Below are 21,055 nucleotides of genomic sequence, written 5' to 3'. Positions count from 1 at the left end.
ACAAGCTGCGCCAGCGCAACGTCACGGACGCGGGGGCCGTCGAGGCCGCGGCCGCGCGCTTCCGCGCGGCCAAGGACGCCTACGAGGTCTTCGGCGACGCGGACAAGCTCGCGCGCTTCCACTTCTGCTACGACGTCCTCGGCACGACGCTGCCCTTCCCGGACCAGCACGACGAGGTCCTCGACTACGACTCCGACGACGACACGCACAAGGTCCGCGACCGGAGCGCCTGGACCACGTCCAAGCGCCGCGTCGACGGGCCGCGCGGCGCGCGGCGCTAGCGGCCGTTTTGTCGTACTCCGGGCCGCCTAGCGCTAGCGGCTGTTTTGTGTTACTGGGCGCCAGTTCCCGGGGCCCCAGGGACGTTGCTCTGGGGCGAGGCGGGACTCGCGCGCGGATGTGGCGGGGGGCTTGAGCAAGAACTTGCCAAGAAGTGGGTGCTTGAGCGAGAAGTTTTGAGAGAAAGGAGCGTGAGCAAGAAGGGTGGATTTTTGGGAGAAGCGGGGCAAAATGGTCAGCGCGCACGTCGTCGAAGCGGGGCAAAATGGTCACTCGCCCTTGGCGTCGTCGCAGCGGGGCAAAAGGGTCACTTGGCGAGGCGCGACGACGCGCGCGACGGCGCGGTCCGCGGCTTCGGCGCCTTCGGCGCCTTGGGCGGCTTGTAGTCCAGGTCGAACTGGTGGTACACTTCGCGGTAGGCCGAGAGCTGGGCCCCCTTGTGCTGCGAGTGGAGCCCGAAGCGCAGGTTCAGCGACTCGCGCGACTCCGGCGCGGCCGCGGGCCCGCGCGCGCTGCGGCGGCCGTCCGGCGGCAGGCAGAGCACGCCGTGGTCGCAGAAGTTGCGCGCGTCCTCGCTGAGCACGTAGGCGTCGCCGGTCTGGAGCCGCAGGGTCCAGCAGCGCTCGCGCGCCTCGGGGGCGCCGTTGCTTTCGAAGTCCGCGTGCTTGTCGCCGCGGACGAGGGCCACGGCCGCCGGCGGCCCGGCGACCTGGAGCGTGACGATGACGACGCCGAAGCCGTCGTGGAGCGGGAAGTCGAGGTGCGGCGGCAGGTGCGCCGCGCCGTTGTGCAGGTTCGGCTGGATCGCGACCTGGGCAGGACAAGGGTGATTCAACGTCGCTTCAACGTGAGTGTTCCGCGCGCGCGCGTTCCGGAAAAAGCATCCACGCTTCGAGACCGTTCCGAGAGATGATCGCTCGTCCAAAAATCAGCCGAAACGAGTGGAAAACGGCCGAGATATGAGGCTTTGAAGTTGGGAATTTCGCTCTCTTGTCCTGCCCTGATCGCGACCAAATTCTCGAGCGTCACGAACTTGCGGTACTTGGCGTCGACGACGGCCTGCACGAGCGGGACGAGCCGCCGCAGCGCGTCGCGCGCGGCGTCGTCGACGTCGCGCTCCAGGAGCGTGAAGCAGGACTTCCAGTTCGCCCGCTCGTCGTCCGCCGCGTCCGGTCCCGACTTCTCCGCGGCGTGGAAGCTCAGGCCGGCGCGCTCGAGGCGCTCGCGGCCCCACTTGGCGAGGCTCGCCGGCAGGAACGCGAAGCCCCGGCTCCGCACGTCCTTGCCCTTGCCCTCCCAGCTCTGCAGCAGCTTGCCCCGCCGGAGCGCGCCGACGACGGCGCCGTGGAGCCGCTGGAGCGGCTCGAAGACGTCCGGCGCGAGGTCGAGGCGGCCCGCGCCGCGGCAGGGCCGCGACGCCTCGCCGTCGCCGGCCTCGAGCAGCGCGCCGGCGCCGTCGAAGCGCAGGGGGCGCGCGCGTTCGACCAGGGCCTCGAGGTCCGCGCGGTCGCGCCGCTCCGTCTTCGTCGCCTCGGGCCGCTCCTTCGGCTTCTTGGGCGCCGACGCGGCCGCGGCCTCCGCGGGCCGCTTCTTCTGCTTCGGCGCGGCCTTGCAGCCGTCGCAGATGTACTCGCCCCGCGGCAGCCGCGTGAGGCCGACGCAGCCAAAGTGGAACCAGTTGTCGCAGCCGCCGTCGCACGCGACCATCTCGCCGTAGTAGCCGCCGCCGCAGACGCAGCCCGTCCACCCCGCCCACGCCGCGTCCTCGGGCGGCAGCGGCTCCTCCTCCGCCGCCGCCGCCGGCGGCGCGGCCGTCGCCGCGAGGTCCTCGGGCGGCGGCGGCGCCTCCTCCTCCGTCTCCGGCGGCGCGGCGGCGACGGGCGGCGCCTCCTCTTCCGTCGGCGGCAGCGCGGCGGCGACGGCGGGCGCCTCCTCCGTCTCCGGCGCCGCGGCGCCGCTCGCCGCCGCGACGGCCGGCGCCGGCGCCGCGACGGCCGGCGCCGGCGCCGCGATCGGCGGCGCCGCGGCGGCGCTCGTCGCCGCGCGCGCGATCGGTTCCGGCTCGTCGACGAAGGGCACCGGGTTTGGGACGAAGACCGGTGGCGCCCCTGCGATCGACGGCGGGAGCAGGTACCCCAGCATCGGTCGCGGCGGCGCTACCATCGGTCGCGGCGGCGGCGCTACGATCGGTGGCGCCGGCGGCGCCGCGACGACGACCGCTGCCGCCGGCGGCTCCTCGACGAAGAGCGACGCCGGCAGAACATGAGCGGCGATCGGCTCCATTGCAGCCACCCAATTTTAAAATCTTCCTTTTCAACTTGAAGGCAATATGGGCCTACGTCGCCGCGCCGCAGCGTCCTACGATAACATATCCCGCCCGGGGCGGAATATGTAAACGCCGCTTCGACTTGGGCAAGAGTGTACATTGGAATTTTCTTTTATGACACAAGGGGAGGAGGAGCGGACCGGCGACTGAAGACCCGAAGGGCGCGCGGTCCCGCGAGCGAGCGCGAAGAAGATCTACTTCTTCTTGGACGCCTTCTTCTTGTCGGCGGGGGCCTTCTCCTTCTTGTTGAGCTTCTTCTGGGCCTCCTTCTCGGCCTTGGCGGCCTCCTTCTCCTTCTTCATCATCGCGTTGGCCGCGTCGAGCTTCTCCTCGAGCTCGAACATCTCGTCCTCGACGGACGCGTCGCCCTTCTTGAGGCGCTCCTTGAGGCCCTTGAGCTTCTTCGTCATGAGCTTGATCATGTCGCGGTCGACGTCCGCGGCCTTGGTCTCGGTCTCGATCTTGTTGCCGAGGGCGTCGAACTTGTCCTCCTCCTGGGTCGGCGCGGCCTTCTTCTTCATCTTCTGCTCCGCGAGCTCGCGCGCGCGGACGGCCTCCATCCACTCGGCGCCGGAGATGTGGACCTTCTGGTCGCCGGGGATCTCCCAGATCTCGGGCGCGATGTCGCCGAAGAACTCGGCGTTGTGCGAGATCATGAGCACGCCGCCCTCGAAGTCCTTGATCGCGCGCGAGAGCGCGCCGAGCGAGTCGCGGTCGAGGTAGTTCGTCGGCTCGTCGAGGATGACGAGGTGGGGGCAGAACCACATGGACGCGCCGATGACGCACTTGACCTTCTGGCCGCCGGAGAGGTTCTTCATCTTGCCGTAGGTGCCGAACTCCTCCATGAGGCCGAAGTCGTCGAGGTGCTTCTGGATGCAGCCCGTCGTGAGGGGCTTGACGTTGCCGGCCTCGGCGGCGATCTTGTCGTCGATGGCCTTCATGAGCTTGAAGAAGCCGTTGGACTCGAGGACGACCTTGGGTAGGTAGAGGTTCTTGTTGTCCTCCATGGACGTGCCGTCCTGCTTGGCCCACTTGACCTCGTACTCGTAGTCGCCGTGGCGCGAGCGGCGGCCGACGAGCTGCTTGATCTGGCGCACGCAGTCGGGGAAGATGCCGTTCTGGATGTCCGTCGGCGGGGGCTTCTGGCCGGCCTTGAGGGGCTCCATCTTTTCGAAGATGATCTGGCGCTCGCCCGTCGCGTTGCCCGCCTCGTCGAGCTCCGCCGCGAGCTCCTTGAGGTAGACGACGAAGTTCTGCTTGAGCTTGGCCTTCTCCTCGTCGGTCATCTGCGCGGCCTCCATGGCCTGCTGCTCCTTGTCGAGGCCGCCGGAGAAGCGCCACTGGATGTACTCGACGGGCGACATCTCGAGGTGCTGCTCGATGTGGTGGAACGCGTGCTGCGCGACGTAGGCGACGCGGCAGTTCTGGTGGCGGTAGATCTCCGGGGAGCCCGCGTCGGGCTTCGTCTCGCCGACGAGCGCCTTGATGAGCGTGGACTTGCCCGCGCCGTTGGGGCCGATGCACGCGACGCGCGACGCCTGCGAGAGCTGGCACGACACGTCCGAGAGCGTCGGCTTCTTCGCGCCGGGGTACGTGAAGGAGATGTTCTTGGCCTGGATGATGGCCTTCGTCTTCGACTTGACGCCCTCGAGCGGGCCGGGCACGGGGAAGGTGAACTTCATCTCAGTGTCGTGGATGGAGAAGTAGGCCTTGGCCATGGGGCACTTCTCGACGAACTGGTCGAGGTTGCCCGTGTAGCGCTTGAGGCGCATGTTCTCGTAGTGGATGACGTCCGTGAGCACCTTGTTGAGGAACTTGGAGTCGTGCGACACGACGAGCGTCGTGACGTGCGCGCACGCCGGGCCCGTGAGGAAGTCGCAGAGCCACGCCTGCTTCTGCACGTCGAGGTGGTTCGTCGGCTCGTCGAGGAGGAGGAGGTCCGCGTTGAGGAGGACGGCGCGCGCGAGGGCGAGCTTCATCTTCCAGCCGCCCGAGAGGTTGCAGATGGGCTTCTCGATGAGCTCCTCCGTGAACTCCATCTCGAGGAGCTTGGCGTGGATCTTCTCGCGGCCGAGCGGCGCGAGGATGGGCTCCTGGAGGCAGAAGTCGATGGTCGGCGTGTTCGCGTCGGAGCCGTCGATGTCGTGGTCGACGAAGCACGCGCGGAGCTTCATGAGCTCCTCGGCGCCGGGGAAGCCCGCGAGCTGGCCGCTGGAGATCGCGCGCATGAGCGTCGACTTGCCGCAGCCGTTGTGGCCGAGCAGACCGTAGATGCGGCCGCGGCGCACGTGGAAGTGCGTCGTGTTCAGCAAGATCTTGCCGCCGTAGGCGAGCTTGAACTCGACGTTGCAGAGGATCTCGCCCTCGCCCTCGGGGATGTCGAGGACGACGTCGCGCTTCGGCACGCGCTTCTCGGACTCGTCCATGAACTTCTTCGTGACGACCGCCGCCTTCTCGGCGTCCATGATGGGCTCGAGGTAGGCCTGGCAGGTCTTCTCCCACTCGAACATGTGGAAGGTCTCGGCGATGCACTGGTTGCTGGCGAGGTTGGACACGTAGGCGAGGATGGGCTTGTAGGTCTCCGCGACCTCGACGCCCTCGGCCTTGATGTAGTCCGCGAGGACCAGCTCGAGGGAGGCGGGCTGCACGGGCTCGGGGATCGCGTTCATGGACATGGTTGAGGAAGAGGTGCGATGTGGCCGGTGCGAGGGGAGGTGCGGTGTGTTTGGCGTTTTGTTCGAATCTGGTCAGCGGCTGCGTCGCCAAAGAAAGACCCGGGTCGTGATTGGCTGAGAGATGGTGCCGCTGAGCCGACGAACACGTCGGACCGGGTACGTCACTACTGCATCGCCAGATTCAGCGGCCGAGGCTGCCCCGCGCCGAGGATGGTTGAAGACCTTGTTGCCGTTGGGTTTAAGCACAAAAACGAGTGTCGTCAACGAGTCGGGGCCAACAAGGAGCCCGCGAAAAAGCGCCTCGCGACCATGCGCTGCTGGGTCGCGCTGGCCCTCGCCGCCGCCGTCAAGGCCGCGGCGGATTCGCGAGACGTCGAGCTGCTCGGCGACGGATCCATTGCCGTCCCGACCCTCGGCGTCCTCCACGCCGAATGGCTTCGCGAACGTTGCAAGCACGTCACGTCCGTGGACCCGATCACGCGCCAGCGGCTCCTGAACCCGCACGAGTACGCGCCGCCCGTCGTGACGAACGCGACTTTGGCGGGCGCGGCGGGCGCCGAGGTGCTCCGCGTGTCGTTCCGCGACGGCCACGAGTCCGAGTTCTCCGTGCCGCTCCTGCGGACGATGATGGGCGCGTCCGTGAGCGGCTTCGTCCAGTTCGACGAGGCCCTGCGGCCGGCGCAGCTGCTCTGGAACGCGACGCTCGGCGGGCCGCCCCTCTTCGCCTTCGCGGAGGTCGCGGCGGAGGCGTCCGACGCGTACGTCGCCGACGAGCGGCGGCGGCTCTACGGCGTGCTCCAGTCCGCGGGCGTCGCCGTCGTCCGCGGCGCGCCCACGGAGGAGGGCGTCTGCAGCGCCCTCGCCTCCGACCTGAGCACGCTGCGCACGACGGAGTGGGGCGAGCAGTTCAACGTCCGGAGCGAGCCCGACCTGCTGCAGGCGAGCGGCGCCAAGTTCGACCTGGCCTACACGGCCAAGGCCATCGGCCAGCACACGGACAACCCCTACCGCTACCCGTCCCGCGGCCCCGCGTCCCGGGGAGCCGTCTTCTGTCCCGAGACCTTTTTTTTTCGCAGGACGCCCGACTTCCAGCTGCTCCACGCCATCGAGCAGTGCTCCTGCGAGCAGGACCACGGCGTGCCCGCGCCCTGCGACGGGTGCACGGTCATGAACTACTTCGCCGACGGCTTCGCCGTCGCGGAGCGCATGGCGACGGAGACGCCGGAGCTCTTCGACTCGCTCGCGTCCGTCCGCGTGGAAATCAACTAAATCGAAGTCGATTCGGCTGATTTCTGGACGAATCGATTGCTCTCGTCGCGTTCTCGAAGCACGGCAAAACAGCTCGCGTCGAAGCCGTCGCATGTTCTCACATTGAAGTCGAATTGAAGATTTGAAATCCACGCAGGCGTCCGTCGCCGTGCGCTTCGAGAACAACGGCGGCGACGGCTCGTCGGCGGTCTGGCACGACGTGCCCCACCTCGAGATGCTCGAGACGGCCGCGCGGGGCCGCGCGGCACCTTCGCGACGCGCGACGTCGTTCGGGCGTCGTCCGACCGACCTTCGCGACGCGCGACGTTCGAGGGTCGTCTTCGCGGCGCGCGGCGCCGCATCTTTGAGCGCATCTCCGACGTAGGCGCCGGGCTGCCGCGGCGCCAGGTGCCTCCGGGCCGTGCGCTTCTCGGCCAAGTCGGGCGGCTACGCGCCGCCGCTGCCGCCCGCGGAGCTCGAGACGTTCTACGCGGCGAAGCGGCGCTTCTCCCAGCTCATCCACGAGCCGGCCATGACCATCCGCATGCAGCTGCGGCGCGGCGACGTCGTCATCTTCGACAACAAGCGGCTGCTGCACTCGCGGTCCGCGATCGCGCCCGGCGACGGCGCCCGGTTCGTCCAGGGCTGCTACCTCGACCGCGACGGCATCGAGTACAAGTGGGAGCGGCTCCGGCGCGCGGCGGCGACGTTCACGGATTTGGAGACGGCGCCGAAGGCCGACTACGAGCGCATGGGCGAGCGCTACGGCGCGATCGACGTCGGCGAGCGGCTGCTCGGCTTGCTGCTCGCGCAAAAGGGCGCGTACCTCGCCCAGCCCGTGGACCTCCTGGAGCACGGGCTGCAGGTCGCGAGCCGCGCGCTCCGCGCGGGCGAGTCCGACGACCTGGTCGTCGCGGGCCTCTTCCACGACGTCACGGAGTCGTTGTCGCCCAAGGGCCACGGCGAGGCCGCGGCGGCGCTCCTCGCGCCCTACGTCGACCGCGACACGCACTGGCTCCTCTTCCACCACGAGGTCTTCCAGGGCTACTACTACTACCACCACTTTGGGGCGGACAAGCACGCGCGCGACCGGCTCTGGTCCGACGAGAGCGCCGACGCGTGGCGGCTCACGGCGCGCTGGTGCCACGACTACGACCAGAAGGCCTTCGACCCGTCCTACCCGTCGCTGCCCGTCGACGCCTTCCGGGGCGCCGTGGCCCGCGTCCTGAGCCGCGAGCCCTACTGGTGGGACCCGGACCACCCGAAGCGCGCGGCCGTGACGGGGTCCGCCTAGGCGCCTGCGCAAGGCGCGCTCCGCTTGCACACCCTAAGGGCGCCTTCTTTCAAGTTCGTTGTAATTTAGAGTGTGAATTTCAAATTCGCCGTTTTTTTCATGCTCGAACGCGCCGCTTGTACACCCCAAGGGGAGCGCCCGTTCGTCGTTTTTGGTTGTGGTTTGGGGGAATAATTCATCCAAATTTGGTGTCGCCGTCCTTCGAGCACGTGAGGAGTCGGGCGTCGCCCTGTTCCGAGCACGTGAGGACTCGAGTCATGCACTGGAGGTCCGACTCCCCGGCAGTCGGGGCGCAGAAGAGCAGCTCGGACAGCGGCGCCTCGGCGGCCGCCCGCGGCGCTTCGCGGCGGCGGACCGGCTCGACCTCGACGTCGATGGTGTCGGGGTCCGCGTGCGCGCGGGACAGCCTGGCGCCCCCGGGGAAGAAGGACGCGCCGTCGTCGACGAGCGGCGTCTCCACGGGCGTCTCCGCGGCCGGCGCGGCCTTGGCGACGGCGACCCCGGGCTTTTCGCGCGCCCGGCGCTCCCGGGCGCACCAGCACAGGGCGCACGACAGGAGCGCGCAGGCGACGACGGCCAGCGCGACGAGCGCGAGAAAAGAGCGGCCCGGGGCGGAAATGTTTCTTCGACGCGCCGCCGCCGCCGCCGCCGCCGCCGCCGGGGCTATTGGGCGCGGCGCTCGGCGCGGTCGTGAAGGCCGACGCCACGCCCGTGTGGGAGATCGCGGACGCCTCGGCGGCGACGCCCGTCGTCGACGCGGCCGCGAGCGCGTCGGCGCCGGCGGCCGCGGCCGCGGCCTGGAGCGCCGCGTCGAAGTCGTCGTGAGCGAGGGCCTCGACGTCCGCGCGGTAGGCGTCGGCCTCCGCGTAGGTCTCGGCCTCGACGGTGAACGTCGCGGCGACGCCGCCGCCGTCGTCGAGGCGCCGGCCGCCGAGGCGCCGGCGCCGCGCGGCCGCGAAGGTCACGTTGTCCGCGGCGACGCCCGCGGCGGCCTCGAAGGCGTCGAGGAAGACGCCGGCGTACGCCTGCGCCGTCGCCACGTCCAGACCCGCGAGTTCGACCGTCGCGACGACGACGTAGGCCGGCCCGGGCGTCGGCGGGACCGTCGGGCTCGGCGTCGGGAAGTCGCAGAGGGACCGCGACGCGCCCCCGAACAAGAACGCGCGGCCGCCGTCGAAGCCCGCCGTCGCCTTGAGGAAGCACGACTCGCAGGGGATCTCGTAGTGGATCTCGAAGGACGACCGCGGCGCCTCGAACGCGAGGCTCACGGCGCGCCTGCGCGGAGATCACATCTCCCACCCGACTTCAACGTGCGCGTAATCGAATGGTTTGACACTTCCGCGGTGCTTCGAGAACTCGACGAGAGCGGTCGATTCATCCAAAAATCAGCCGAATCGACGTCGATGTGACCGCGCCAGAGAAAAGTTCAAAGTTTGGTCGGGACGTCCCGAACCGGCGGTCGAGTTCCGTGCGGCGGCGCGCGCGGCGGCGTCGATGGGGAAGTAGGCGTCGAGGGCGCCGCCCGAGGCGTTGCACTGGTCGCAGTCGGCGCAGGAGATCTCCTCGAGGACGTGGGGGTCGCTCGGGTTGTCGCAGAGGAAGCCCGCGGCCGTCGCCTCGAAGCTGAGGGACGCGCCGGGCGAGCCGTCGCAGGCTCGGTCGCTGGCGTCCACGGCGAGCTCGCTGTTTTCGCCGAGCACGTAGCCGTCGACGGCGCCGGCGTCGACGCAGAGCTTCTCCGAGTGCTTCGCGAACTTCTTCTGCCGGTCGACGTCGAAGAACGTGACGTAGAACTTCTCGAGTTCCACGGGCTCGGACGTCGCGGCGTCGACGAAGCTGAAGACGAGGGACGCCGTCGAGTTGTCGCGCACGAGCACCTGGCCGAAGGCGCCGTCGCGGCCCTGGTAGAGGGAGAAGAAGGGCTCCTGGGGGACGTCGTAGGCCGTCCCGGCCGATACGGAGAGCACGAGGTCCACGGCGTCGCCGTCCTTGTACGTCACGGACCCGTAGCGGAGCGTCGCCGAGCTGCCGTTGCCCGGCCCGCGGCCGCCGAGGTTGTTCGCCAGGAGGTCGCCGCCGTCGACGGCGACGTCGTAGAGGGGCGCGCCGCACGACGCCGCCCAGCCGAGGCTCGGCGCGGCCGTCGGCGCGGCCGCGGCCGTCGCGAGCGCGAGGCAGAAGCCCGTCTGCGCGATGGCCCCGTCGTCGCCGCCGCCGTCCCCGGCGTCGTCGCCGAACTCGTCCGGCGCGGCCGTGAGGTTCTCGAGGTACGCGAGCGCGTGGCTCGCGTACGCGGCCTCGGCCGCGGCGTCGCCGGACGACGCGGCGTCGTCGTCGGCGTCGTCGTCGCCGCCGAGGGCCGCGCCGGAGGCGCTGACGTCGAGGGAGAAAGACTCCGCGTCCTCGCCCGCGTCGTAGGCGCAGCTCGCGAGGCGCCGCCGGCCGCCGAGGCGCCGACCGTCGACGGCCGAGGGCGCGGCCGTCGTCCAGTTCGCGCCCGTGGCGTTGGCCGACGCGTTGACGACGCCGGCGCAGAGCGCGTCGCCGAATTCCGCGCCGGCGGCGCCGCCGAGGACCTCGTCGAGCGCGGCGCCGTCGACGGTCTGGCCGTTCGCGAACGTGATCGCGTCAGAGCTCCGGTACGCGTCGCAATTCGCGTCCGTGAACATCCACCGCGGCATCTGGAACTCGATGACGTAGGACCGCGCCGCCGTCGGCGCGGCCGACGGCGCCCGCGAGGGCGCGGGAAACGAGGGCGCCGGTGCCGGCGCGGACGCGGGCGCGGCCGTGGGCGCGGACGCGGGCGCGGCCGTGGGCGCCGGCGCGGCCGCGGAGGCGGGCGCGGCCGTGGGCGCCGGCGCGGACGCGACCGGCGCGGCCGTCGGCGCCGGCGTCGGCCTCGGCGCAGGCGCGGCCGTCGGGAGCGCCGTCGCGTTGGTCGGGCAGTTGAGGCCTTCGTTGTCGGGCGTCTCCGTCGACGTCGAGTACAGGACGACGACGGCGACCGCGTCGTCGCACGCGACGTGCGCCGCGTAGTCGGACCCCGAGTTCCAGCAGCCGTCGTCGTCGATGCGCCGGATGGGCGTCGCGACCGTGAAGAGCCCCTCGGCGCCGTTGCCGGCGAAGAAGATGCCGTCGAAGGTGCCGGTGTCCAAATACCACGCGGCGCCGAAGAGCTTGTCGATGGGCTCGAGGTTGACGCCCGTGCCCTGGACGATCGCGTACGCCTCCGGCGCGCCGTCGTCGCCGAGCCGCGCGATGAAGAGCTTGAAGTCGTACATCATGCCGACGATCTGCGCGGGAGCGTGGGACGCGGACGGCGCGCGCGCCAGGACGCGGCTTTGCGGACGTAGGTCGCGCCCGTGACGCCGTCCGCGACGATGTCGTCGGAGCCCGAATCCTCCGTAATGGGCGCAAAGTCGACGACCGTCGAAGAGAAGAGGCCGATGTTCACGGGCAGCGTGAGGTCGTGGAAGGTGGGATCATGGGTGTCGAGGTCCGACGCGTACCAGAGGCCGTCGCCCTCGTTCTCGCCGAGCGCGTTGCTGTAGTAGAAGTAGTCGCCTGGGGAGCGCGACGTTCGCGTTTTGGACGCGGGTTCGCGTCTCGGCGTGCGCTCAGAGCCTCTCCCTCGACGATCGACGCCGCGATCCGCTCGAAACGATGCGCGTCCGTCGGACGCCGGCCGCCGCCGACGATGGCCGCGGCGTTCGCGAGGTCGACGCCCATGGTCCCGTCGTAGCAGTGGACGCTGTACTTATCGAAGCGGCAGAGCTGGCTGTCGAAGACCGCGTAGGGGTAGAAGTTTCCGTCGGCGTCCGTGTACATGGCGGCGGCGTTGATGTCGCTCGCGTCCGTGTAGTCGAGCTCGTAGATGTCGACGTAGACGCCGTTGGCCAACTTCTTCAGGGAGTAGTAGGCATCGCCCGTCGCCTTGAGCAGCTGGAAGGGCTGCGTGCCCGCCCTGGTGCAGTTGAAGGCGTCGACGGTCGCGTCCGCGAGTCTCGGCGCGAGCGCCAGCGCGAGCAGCAAGGCAGCCCGCGGGCGCAGCACAGGTGCTGGCACCATGTGCGCCGCCAAATTCGTGAAGTACAACCTTTAAAGGGAGTTTTCATGTTTATGATGTTTCTGTCCTTGCCTTTCGTATCTCAGAGTGCGCCACTTTGGAGCCAATGGAGGCAACGACCTCCGCGAGGCGAATGAGCAAGATCTCGAAGACGCCAGGCGCTGGTTCGAGCGCCACGGGCTTCGCGCCGTCCGTCGCCCGGCTCGCAGAACGAGGAACCCGCTAATCTAAGAGCGCGTCCCGCGACCCCATCCTCGAGATGACCCCGTCCCTTCGTTCCTCCTCCTCGCCGACCTTGCCCCGCGCGACCGCGGGCTGCTCGAGGTAGATGACAGTCGTCGTCAGGATCGTGCCGCAGCCCGCGAGCACGGCGAGGTCGCGGCTCCGGAGCGCGGGGGCGCCGACGAGCAGCACGGACGACACGTTCGACGCGAGCGTCTTCACGACCGCGTTCGACTGGCGGTACAGAAAGGTCACGACGAGCCCGCAGAGCGCGTTGCTCAGGAGCAGCCCCAGGGCCCAGGGCGAGTCGTAGCCCGCGAACAAGCCCACGGCGCCCGAGGGCCCCCCGCCGCCCGCGAACAAGCACGCGTTCGCCGCGGCGCCCAGCGCGTAGAGCCAGGCGTTCTGGACGTGCACGTTCGCGCCGCGGTGCAGGAGGTGGGCGTTCAGCGACGAGCAGCCCGACGTCAGCGCGCAGGCCGCGACGATGAGCCAGCCGGCGTTTTCGTGGGCGAGCGCGTCGTCGCCCGCGTCGTTCCCCGCGGCCGCGACGGGCCGCGAGAAGATGGCGGCCATGCCGCAGACCTGGAGCACGACGCACTGCCAGTGGAGCCGGCTCAGCCGCTCGCGGAATACGACCGCGGACGTGACGGCGATGAGCAGCGGCGCGCACGACTTTGCGAGCGAGAGCAGCCCCGGGTTCGCGAGCTTCAGGATGACGAACGTGAGCTGGTTGTTCGCCGCGTAGCCCAGGGCCAGGCACGCGTAGCCGACCATGGACGCCGCGGGCAGGCGCAGCGGCGTCGCCTCGCGGTAGGCGAAGCTCAGCGAGATGGCGAGCTTGATGCCCTCGGCCAACACCATGGACCCCGCCGCGTTGATGCGATAGGCGCCGCCGCTCTGCGCGCGCTTGTACAACAGCTGCGACACGGTCTGGATGGCGACGAAGGACACGAAGGCCAGCAGCACGCGCTGGCCGCGCGGGGCCGGTGAGGCGCCCATGCGACGCCTCGCTTGTGGCAAGAGTAGTGCTCTGCACCTTGCCCTACAACTTGGCTGCGCAAACACCGCGAAGATCCACAGCGCAGCACCGAAGTAACCGAGCCACCTTAGTAGACGACGGGCCCGCGCCGGGGCTGGACGACGGTGAGCTTGGAGGCGCCCGGCCGCGGCGCGCCCGGCCGCGGCCGCAGGAGGTCCGAGCCGCCGACGCCGCCGCGGGGCCGGCCCGCGACGCCGTGCTTGCCGCGGACGACGACCGTCGCGTCCGCGGCGGGCAGCTTGCGCCCCGCGGCCGCGGCGCTCCGCGCGTACTCGCGCGCCGCGGCGCGCTTCTCCGGCGAGAGCGGCGCGAGGCGCCGCACCGACCGGTAGATCGGGTTCGCGCGGAGCGGGAGCGGCGGCAGGCCGTAGGCATCCTCGACCCTCGGCGTCATCTTCGGCGTGTTGTGGGTCCGCCGCGACGAGCCGCTGCCCGCGGAGCCCGTCTCCTCGACGATGACCGGGATGCCGCGCGTCGGCGCGGGCTGGACGACGATGGCGACGTGCTGCGGCTCCTCCGGCGCGCCCCGCGCGCGCGCGAGCGACTCGCGCCGCTTCCGCTGCTCCGCGGCCGCGCCCGACGCCGCGCGGTCCAGCGTTTTGGGGTCCTCGAAGCCCTCGCCCTGCTCCGCGCGGCGCACGTGCTCCTCGAGCGCCTCCTCCGCGAGCTCCGCGCCCATGCGCGTCCGCGAGAGCCGCTCCGTGATGTCCGCGTGGATGGGCCGCTCGTCCCAGTTCCGGCGCAGCGTCTTGCCCTTCCAGCGGTAGAACGAGCCCCGGAGCGTCGTCGAGTCCGTGGCGAGGTCCTCGATGATGTCGAGGAACTTGCGGCACAGGTCCTCGGACATGCGCATGCGCAGCTTCAGCGCCGAGTCGCTGATCTGCTTCCGCTGCTGCTTGAGCTCGCGGAGCCGCGCGTAGATGAACCCGAAGTCGTCGCGGAAGTACGGCAGCCAGCCCTCGGGCGGCTTCCGCGGGTAGTGCTGCGCCGCGAAGCGCCGGATGCCGCTGAAGAACTCGGCCTCGAGGCGCGCCGCGCCCTGGAGCCGCTTGCTCCCGAAGGGGTTCAGCGAGCTCGTCAGCCGCCGCGGCGCGTCGTCGGGCGCCTTCTCGGCCGCGGCCGCGAATTCGCCGCCCTCGAAGCCGCCGTCGTTGCGCTCGTCGCGCTGGCCCGCCGTGCGGAAGACGACGACGGACTTCCTAGACTGGCGCCGCTTCGCCTTGGCCAGCGCGGCGCTCAGCGAGCCGCGGAAGGACCGCATGGAGCCCAGGACCGTCGCGTCGCGACCTCGGTTCGCGAGGCGCTTCGTGAGCTCGACCCAGTAGGCCTCGCCGAACTGCTTCTTGCGCAGCATCTCCTGGTAGACGTGGCCGAGCGCCAGAAATATGAAGTTCTCGTTGGAGAACTCGAGGAACTCCTTCTTGCTCACGCCGCCGCTGCCGTCCTCGTCCATGAAGCCCGCGATCTTCAGCGACCGCGTCTTCGCCTTGGCCCGCTCGAAGGTCCGGTCCGGGTCGTTGACCTCCGCGTCGGCGTCGCGGTCGTAGCCGCGGTCCAGGAGAAAGTTCTCCACGTCCTTGACGTCGAGGCACATGTCGTCCTCGGGCGCGTGCGTGTTCGCGCCGAAGCGCGAGATGAGCCGGAAGCTAAAGTCCTCGCAGGCTTTGCGGTCCGTCGTGCAGAGGGCCACCATGCCCTCGACGAACTGGAGGAAGTTCAGCTCCTCGCGCACGGACCCGCGCATGATCTCGAAGACGCGGTCGCCCCAGGGCGCGGGGAGCTCGAAATAGGCCAGGAACTCCGCCCGGTCCACGAGGTCCGAGTGGTCGTCGTCGAGCATGACCCAGGAGTCCTGCCAGCGCACGCGCTCCGACGGGTCGTCGATGCCGAAGCGCCGGAACATGGCGTCGACCTGCTTGCCCTCGAACTTGCCCCGCAGGTAGTCGACGCGGTCGATGGGCTTGGGGATGACGACGCCGCACTTCCAGCAGAGCGCCTGGAGGCACTCGTAGAAGCCGCGGTAGACGGCCTGGCAGAGCGTGAGGTCCTGGCGCGGGCCCAGCTCCGCGTCGCCGAACTTGGCGGCCTCGTCGTCCTTGTTGTCCGGCGGCTTCCGCGAGTAGCAGTGGCGGCGGCACTTGTAGTAGCACCGGTTGCAGCAGCAGAGGCCGATGAGCACGCCGCCGATGAGCGCGAGCGTCGGGCCGCTGAACCCCGCCGCCCCGCCCGACGCGAACCCCGCCGCCCCGCGGAGGCCCAGCGCGCCGTCGCCGCCGCCGTCGTCGACGTAGGCGGCGTCGTCCGTGACGTTGAGCAGCGTCGGCTTCACCGTCGGCGAGCTCGACGGCCGCGGCGTCGGGCGCCGCGTCTGCCAGGGCTGGCACGTGAGGCAGCACTCGACCGCGAGGTCGTACTGGTACATCATGCCGCAGCCGAACTCGTCGACGGATGCCGCGCACTCGAGGATCGTCGACCCGCCCGTGTCGTACCACGTGTGCTCCTCGAGCGTGTCGTCGCAGTAGTCGTCCATGTTCCAGTGGTAGACGTCGTCGTTGTCGTCCAGCGTGCGGCAGGGCCCGCCGTTGGCCACCGTGCCGTCGCACTTCCACTCGGCCCAGGCGTCGTCCGTCGCCGGCCGCCCGTTGAACTGCTCCCAGTCCATGGGGCCCGTGACGTCGTCGACGGACATCGCTTCCGTACGTCTCTCGAGCTAGCACATCGCTTCCATGGCTCCTACTGGGGCAGCGCCGAAGAGCTCACATCGTCGTTGGGGCAGCACCTTGTGTTCATCCGAAAACTTTGAAGCAGTTTTTAGGGGGCGAGATGGCAGAGCGTTTTGGGCCATGGAATGCGTGAGCTAAACTAGCATGGCAGCGGGCAGCCGGCGGTGGCTCCTGGCCCTCGCCCTCATCGCCTCGTGCCGGGCCCAGGATAGCAAGGCGCTGGAGCTGGGGATCAGCGCGATCACGGGCAGCACCGCGGCGACCTGCGAGAACTCGGGCCTCTGCGCGCTCGCGTCCCTCGGGGCTTGCCAGGACGCCATCGACCTGCTGAACATGGCCTACAGCGTCGAGGCCAGCGTCGTCGAGGTCGAATCGTCCTCCCAGCCGTCGGGGTGCTTCGCGACGACCTTCTCGACCGTGACGGGCTACGCGAACGCGCGGTTCAACTCAGACGAGAACGCCAACGCCGCGGGCCTCGCCTACCTCGTCTGCGGCTGCGCGAACGCGGTCACGCCGACGCCGAGCTCGAACGCGGTCACGCCGACGCCGAGCTCGGCGGCCACGCCGATGCCGAGCTCGCCGCCGCCGATGCCGAGCTCGGCGCCGCCCTCGGCCGCGCCGACGTCCCGGCCTTCTGTGTCGCAAGAGCCGACCGCGTCGCCCGCGCCGTCGTTCTCGCCGCCGACGCCGCGGCCGACGGTGCGCTGCGCCGCCGTCGCCTTCGGCGGCGCGCGGGTCATCGACGGCGCCGTGGACGGCGCCATGGCGATCGACGCCGCGGACCTCGACGGCGACGGCGACGCCGACGTCGCCGTCGCCGCGACCGTGTCGAGTTCCCTGGCCTGGTACGAGAGCGACGGCGCGGACTCCTTCGCGGCGCGCTACGTCGCGACGGACGCGGCGGGCGCGCGGTCCGTCGTCGCGCGCGCGGACGTCGACGGCGACGCGTCCCTTGACCTCGTCGCGGGCCTCAAGGACGCGAATCTCGTCGCGTGGTACGCGGGCGCCGACGCCTTCCTCGTCCAGCAAATTGTCGACGACTATGCCAAGGCGGTCCACGGCATCTTCGCGGCGGATCTCGACGGCGACGGCGACGCGGACGTCGTGTCGTGCGCCACGGGCGACAATCGGGTCTCCTGGCACGAGAACGACGGCGCGCAGCACTTCGCGGAGCGTTTGCTGGACGGGGGCCTCCAGGCGCCCATCGCCGTCGCCGTCGCCGACGTCGACGGCGACGGCGATCTGGACGTCGTCGCGTCGGCGATCCTGGACGACGTCGTCGCCTGGTACGAGAACGACGGCGCGCAGTCCTTCGCGAAGCACGTCGTCGCCGCTTCGGCGGAAAAGGTCTACGCGGTCGCGGCCGCGGACGTCGACGGCGACGGCGCGACGGACTTTGTGACCGTCGACGAGGACGCGGACGTCGTGACCTTGTACGCGAACGCGGGCTACGAGGCGGCCCCGGACGCCGTCGTCTTCCGCGTCGACGTCTTGGACGAGTCCGACGGCTACGGCCTCGACGTCGCGGACGTGGACGGCGACGGCGCGCTCGACGTCGTCGTCGCGTCGGCCGACGAGGACGCGATCTACTGGCTGCGCCAGGACGCGCAGCTCCCCTGGGTCCGCTCCGGGGTCGCGAGCGCCGCCGGCGCGCGCGCCGTCGTCGCCGTCGACGTCGACGGCGACGGCGACCTCGACGTCGCCGCGGCGCTCTTCGACGCCGGCGGCGTCGCGTGGTACGAGAACGACTGCGACGCCGCGGCGCCGTCCGCGGCGCCGTCCGCGGCGACGCCCGCGCCGTCCGCGGCGCCGACGGCGTCGCCCGCGCCGACCGCCGCGCCGACGCCGACGCCCGAACCCGCGCCGACGGCGCCGCCGACGCCCGCGCCGACGGCCGCGCCGACGCCGACGCCCGAACCCGCGCCGACGGCGCCGCCGACGCCCGCGCCGACGGCCGCGCCCTCGGCCGCGCCCCGGCCGTCGCCGACGCGCCCGCCGTCGCCCGCGCCGAGCGGCGCGCCGACGTCGGCGCCGAAGCTCACGCTCGTGCCGCCGCTCGTCTTCCTCCACGCGACGAAGGGCGAGGCCCCCGCCGCGGAGTCGTTCTACCTCATCAACGGCTTCAACGAGGCCATCCGCCGCTGCGTCGCCCCGTCGTCCCGCGCGAACCTGACGAACTGGGCCCTGTCGACGGACGACGTCGTCATCGACAGCCTCGCGTCGGGGAACAACATCGCGGAGATCGTGCTCACGGTGGACCCGGCGGGCACGTCGCCGGGCCACTACGACCTCGAGTTCGAGGTCGGCGAGTGCGGCGTCCCCGCCAAGGGCGACCTGGAGTACCTCGCCGTCGGCGTCGACGTGTCGTCGACGGCGACGGCCGCGGACTCGTTCCTGACGGTCAACGCGTCCGCGGCGCCCGTGCTCGGCGACGTCTGGGCGGGCGTCGTCGTCGCGCCGCGCGACGGCGACGGCGACCCGACGGCGGGCGACGCGGTCTTCTCCTGCTACATGTACAAGTGCCCCGCGGGCGACTGCGCGGCCGACGGCGGCGGGTCCGCCGCGGGGTCCTGCTACCTGGACGCGGACCTGCGCTGCGTCTGCGCGCTGCCGGAGAGCGACCTCGCGGGCAACTGGACGGCCCTCGTGTTGCTCGACGGCGACGACGCTGTCGGCGCTGCGGACGTGCGCGTGCACTGCGCCGCAGGATCCTACGAGGACGGCGGCCGGTGCTTCAGGTGCCTCGACGGCGCGGACTGCGGCGACGCGTCGGCGCCGCGGCGCCTCGAGGAGCTCGAGCTGCTGCGGGGCTACTGGCGCGGGTCCGCGGCGTCGACGCGCGTCCGCGCGTGCCTCCGCGAGGACGCGTGCGCGGGCGGTTTCTCGGCGTGCGCCGCGGGCTACGCGGGCGCGCTCTGCGCGTCGTGCGCGCGGGGCTACGCGCCGGGCCGCGGGGCGCGGTCCTGCCGGCGCTGCTCCCTGCGGAGCCGCGCGCGCGCGCTGGCCGTCGTCGCGGGCGTCGCGGGTTCGGCCGTCGCGGCGCTCGCGCTGGTCTGGCGCCGCTGCCGCGCGGACGTCGTCCGGTGGCTCGCGTCGGACCAGCACGAGGGCTACCGGTCCACGGACGTCGCGGCGCTCCGCGTCCAGATCAAGATCTTGTACGTGATGATGTCCGTCGTGAGCGGCCTCGGCGCCGTCATGCCCGCGGTCCGCTTCCCCGCGGGCTTCACGGCCTTCGTCGAGGGCTTCGGCTTTCTACGGTTGGACCTGCCCGCGGCGCTCGCGACGGGCTGCATGGCGCCGACGCCGACGGCCCACGCGAAGCTGGTCTACATGACGCTCGCGCCCATCGTCCTGGGCGGCGCGCTGCTGTCGTGGTACCGGTGGCGCGTCGGCCGCGGCATCTCGGGCCACCGGCCCTTCGTCTACTTTCTGATCCTGACCTACGTCGTCTTCCCGTCGGCCTCCCGCGTCTGCTTCGACGCCTTCAACTGCGACGAGGACTTCGACGGCGGGCGGAGCTACTTGAGGAGCGACTACGGCGTCCGCTGCGACTCCCCGACGCACCGCGCGTTCCTCTGGTACGCGTCGCTCATGATCGCCCTCTGGTCCTTCGGCGTGCCGTCGCTCTACGCCGTGCTCGTCTTCCAGCGGCGCGCGCAGGTGAACCCGTCCGAGGCGTCGCTGCGCGCGCGCTGGATCGACGGGAAGACGGCCGCGGCCGAGGACGAGGGGCCGCGGCGGCCGCGGCGGAAGCGGCTCCGCGAGAGCGGCCTCGCGAACGCGCTCTTCGGCGCGCCGCTGAACGACGGCGCGGCGAAGGCGAAGCTGCGGGCCGAGCGCGAGCGGGCGACGCGGGCCCAGGTCGCCGCGCTCTTCGACATGGCCGACGGCTGCCACCGCCACGAGCTGCCCAAGGAGGACCTGGATCGCCTCGTCACGGAGTTCCGGCGGGCCGCGGCCCACGTCACGCGCACCTTCGACTCCGGCGACCCCCAGGCCGGCGTCGGCGACATCTCGTTCCTCTGGGCGTCGTACCGGCCCCACTGCTACCCCTGGGAGCTCTTCGAGAGCAGCCGGCGCCTCTTCCTCGAGGCCGTGCTCGCCGTCGTCTTCCCGGACTCGGCGCACCAGACCGTCGTCGCCTTCGTCGTGTCGGTCTCGTCGCTCGTCGCGCTGTCGTGGATCCGGCCGTACAACTGCCTCGACTGCAACCGGCTGTCCATCTACGCCTACGGCTTCGTCTGCATCGTGCTGTTCTGCGGGCTGCTCAACGTGGCGGGCCTCGACGGCTCGTCGGCGCGCGCGCGGGGCGACCTCGCGGCGTTCCTCATCCTCTGCAACCTGGGCGCCTTCTGCTTCTTCGTCCACTCCGCGTGGGTCGTCAGCGCGCTGGAGAAGGAGACGATCCACCGCTGGAGGAAGCGGTTCTCCTCCCTGCCGTTCAACCGCCGGCCGACGGCGCCCAAGGACCTCGAGATGACCGCCGGCGAGAACAAGGCGACATGCTGAGCTTGCTGCTCTCGAGCCGCGAGTCGCGGGCCGACGGGACGGCCAGGCGCATCGGCGGCGCGCGCCACTTCGTGTCCTCGCGCGACGGCTACGGCGCCGCGGGGTGCCTCTTCCTGCTCTGCGCGGCGACGGTGTTCTCGCCGCTGACGCTCGCCTACGCGGGCGTCCGCCTCGGCGCGCGCCGGCTCGGCGGCGACGCCGCGGCCGCGGCGACGACGCCCGAGCGGCTCCTCGCGACGCCCGACGTCAGGGCCGACGACGACGAGTACCTCGGCCGCATCGGCGAGATCGAGCGCATCGTCTCGCGCGGCGACGAGGGCCTCGCGGAGCGGCAGAAGCGGCTCGACGCGAAGCTCGACCGCCTCGAGGCCACGGTCGGCGAACGGTTCGCGGAGCTCGCGGCGAAGCTCGACGCCGTCGCGGCGGCGGCCCGACGAGGGGAGGCGGGCACGTAAAGTGGCGCGCTTCAACGTGCCGTCGCCACCGACCTCGGGCCACGCACGAGAGGCATGGCCGCCGCACGCGCCATTCGGTGGTGGTGCTTGCCGGCCGTGGCGTTCGCGCTCGTCGGGCCCGTCCCCGTTGCGCGCCGCGGGCGAATCCGCGTCGCGGCGGCGGCGCCCCCGGAGTCGAGCGATCTGGAGGAGGAGAAGCGCATCCGCGCGGAG

The 21,055-nt window shown here is 71.0% G+C and overlaps 5 protein-coding genes across 5 annotated transcripts; 2 read left to right on the top strand and 3 right to left on the bottom strand.

Annotated features, from left to right (window-relative positions):
- Positions 1–2,799: 2,799 nt before the first annotated feature.
- AURANDRAFT_22166 (hypothetical protein) lies at positions 2,800–5,031 on the bottom strand (the record flags this gene model as incomplete). Its single annotated transcript, XM_009035977.1, has 2 exons — positions 2,800–3,723; positions 3,850–5,031. The coding sequence occupies 2 exons, from the start codon at positions 5,029–5,031 to the stop codon at positions 2,800–2,802; spliced, it is 2,106 nt and encodes a 701-aa protein (XP_009034225.1).
- Positions 5,032–5,553: 522 nt separating this feature from the next.
- Positions 5,554–7,873, top strand: AURANDRAFT_70989 (hypothetical protein; the record flags this gene model as incomplete). Its single annotated transcript, XM_009036448.1, has 4 exons — positions 5,554–6,296; positions 6,357–6,528; positions 6,686–6,778; positions 6,914–7,873. 4 exons carry the CDS (start codon positions 5,590–5,592, stop codon positions 7,820–7,822), a joined length of 1,881 nt encoding a protein of 626 aa, XP_009034696.1.
- A 1,213-nt stretch (positions 7,874–9,086) lies between these two features.
- AURANDRAFT_62006 (hypothetical protein) lies at positions 9,087–11,890 on the bottom strand (the record flags this gene model as incomplete). Its single annotated transcript, XM_009035976.1, has 4 exons — positions 9,087–9,097; positions 9,276–11,115; positions 11,172–11,386; positions 11,485–11,890. The coding sequence occupies 4 exons, from the start codon at positions 11,888–11,890 to the stop codon at positions 9,087–9,089; spliced, it is 2,472 nt and encodes an 823-aa protein (XP_009034224.1).
- A 220-nt stretch (positions 11,891–12,110) lies between these two features.
- Positions 12,111–15,841, bottom strand: AURANDRAFT_62005 (hypothetical protein; the record flags this gene model as incomplete). The annotated part of the gene is made up of 2 exons (XM_009035975.1): positions 12,111–13,082; positions 13,229–15,841. The coding sequence occupies 2 exons, from the start codon at positions 15,839–15,841 to the stop codon at positions 12,111–12,113; spliced, it is 3,585 nt and encodes a 1,194-aa protein (XP_009034223.1).
- A 178-nt stretch (positions 15,842–16,019) lies between these two features.
- On the top strand, positions 16,020–20,842 carry AURANDRAFT_62004 (hypothetical protein; the record flags this gene model as incomplete). The annotated part of the gene is made up of 2 exons (XM_009036449.1): positions 16,020–20,317; positions 20,389–20,842. The coding sequence occupies 2 exons, from the start codon at positions 16,020–16,022 to the stop codon at positions 20,840–20,842; spliced, it is 4,752 nt and encodes a 1,583-aa protein (XP_009034697.1).
- Between the last annotated feature and the right edge of the window lie 213 nt (positions 20,843–21,055).

This window comes from Aureococcus anophagefferens (genome assembly GCF_000186865.1).
Source record: "Aureococcus anophagefferens unplaced genomic scaffold AURANscaffold_4, whole genome shotgun sequence".
Taxonomy (NCBI): domain Eukaryota; class Pelagophyceae; order Pelagomonadales; family Pelagomonadaceae; genus Aureococcus; species Aureococcus anophagefferens.
The sequence above is the reverse complement of the archived record's forward strand: the minus strand, read 5'-3'. Positions and strand labels throughout refer to the sequence as shown.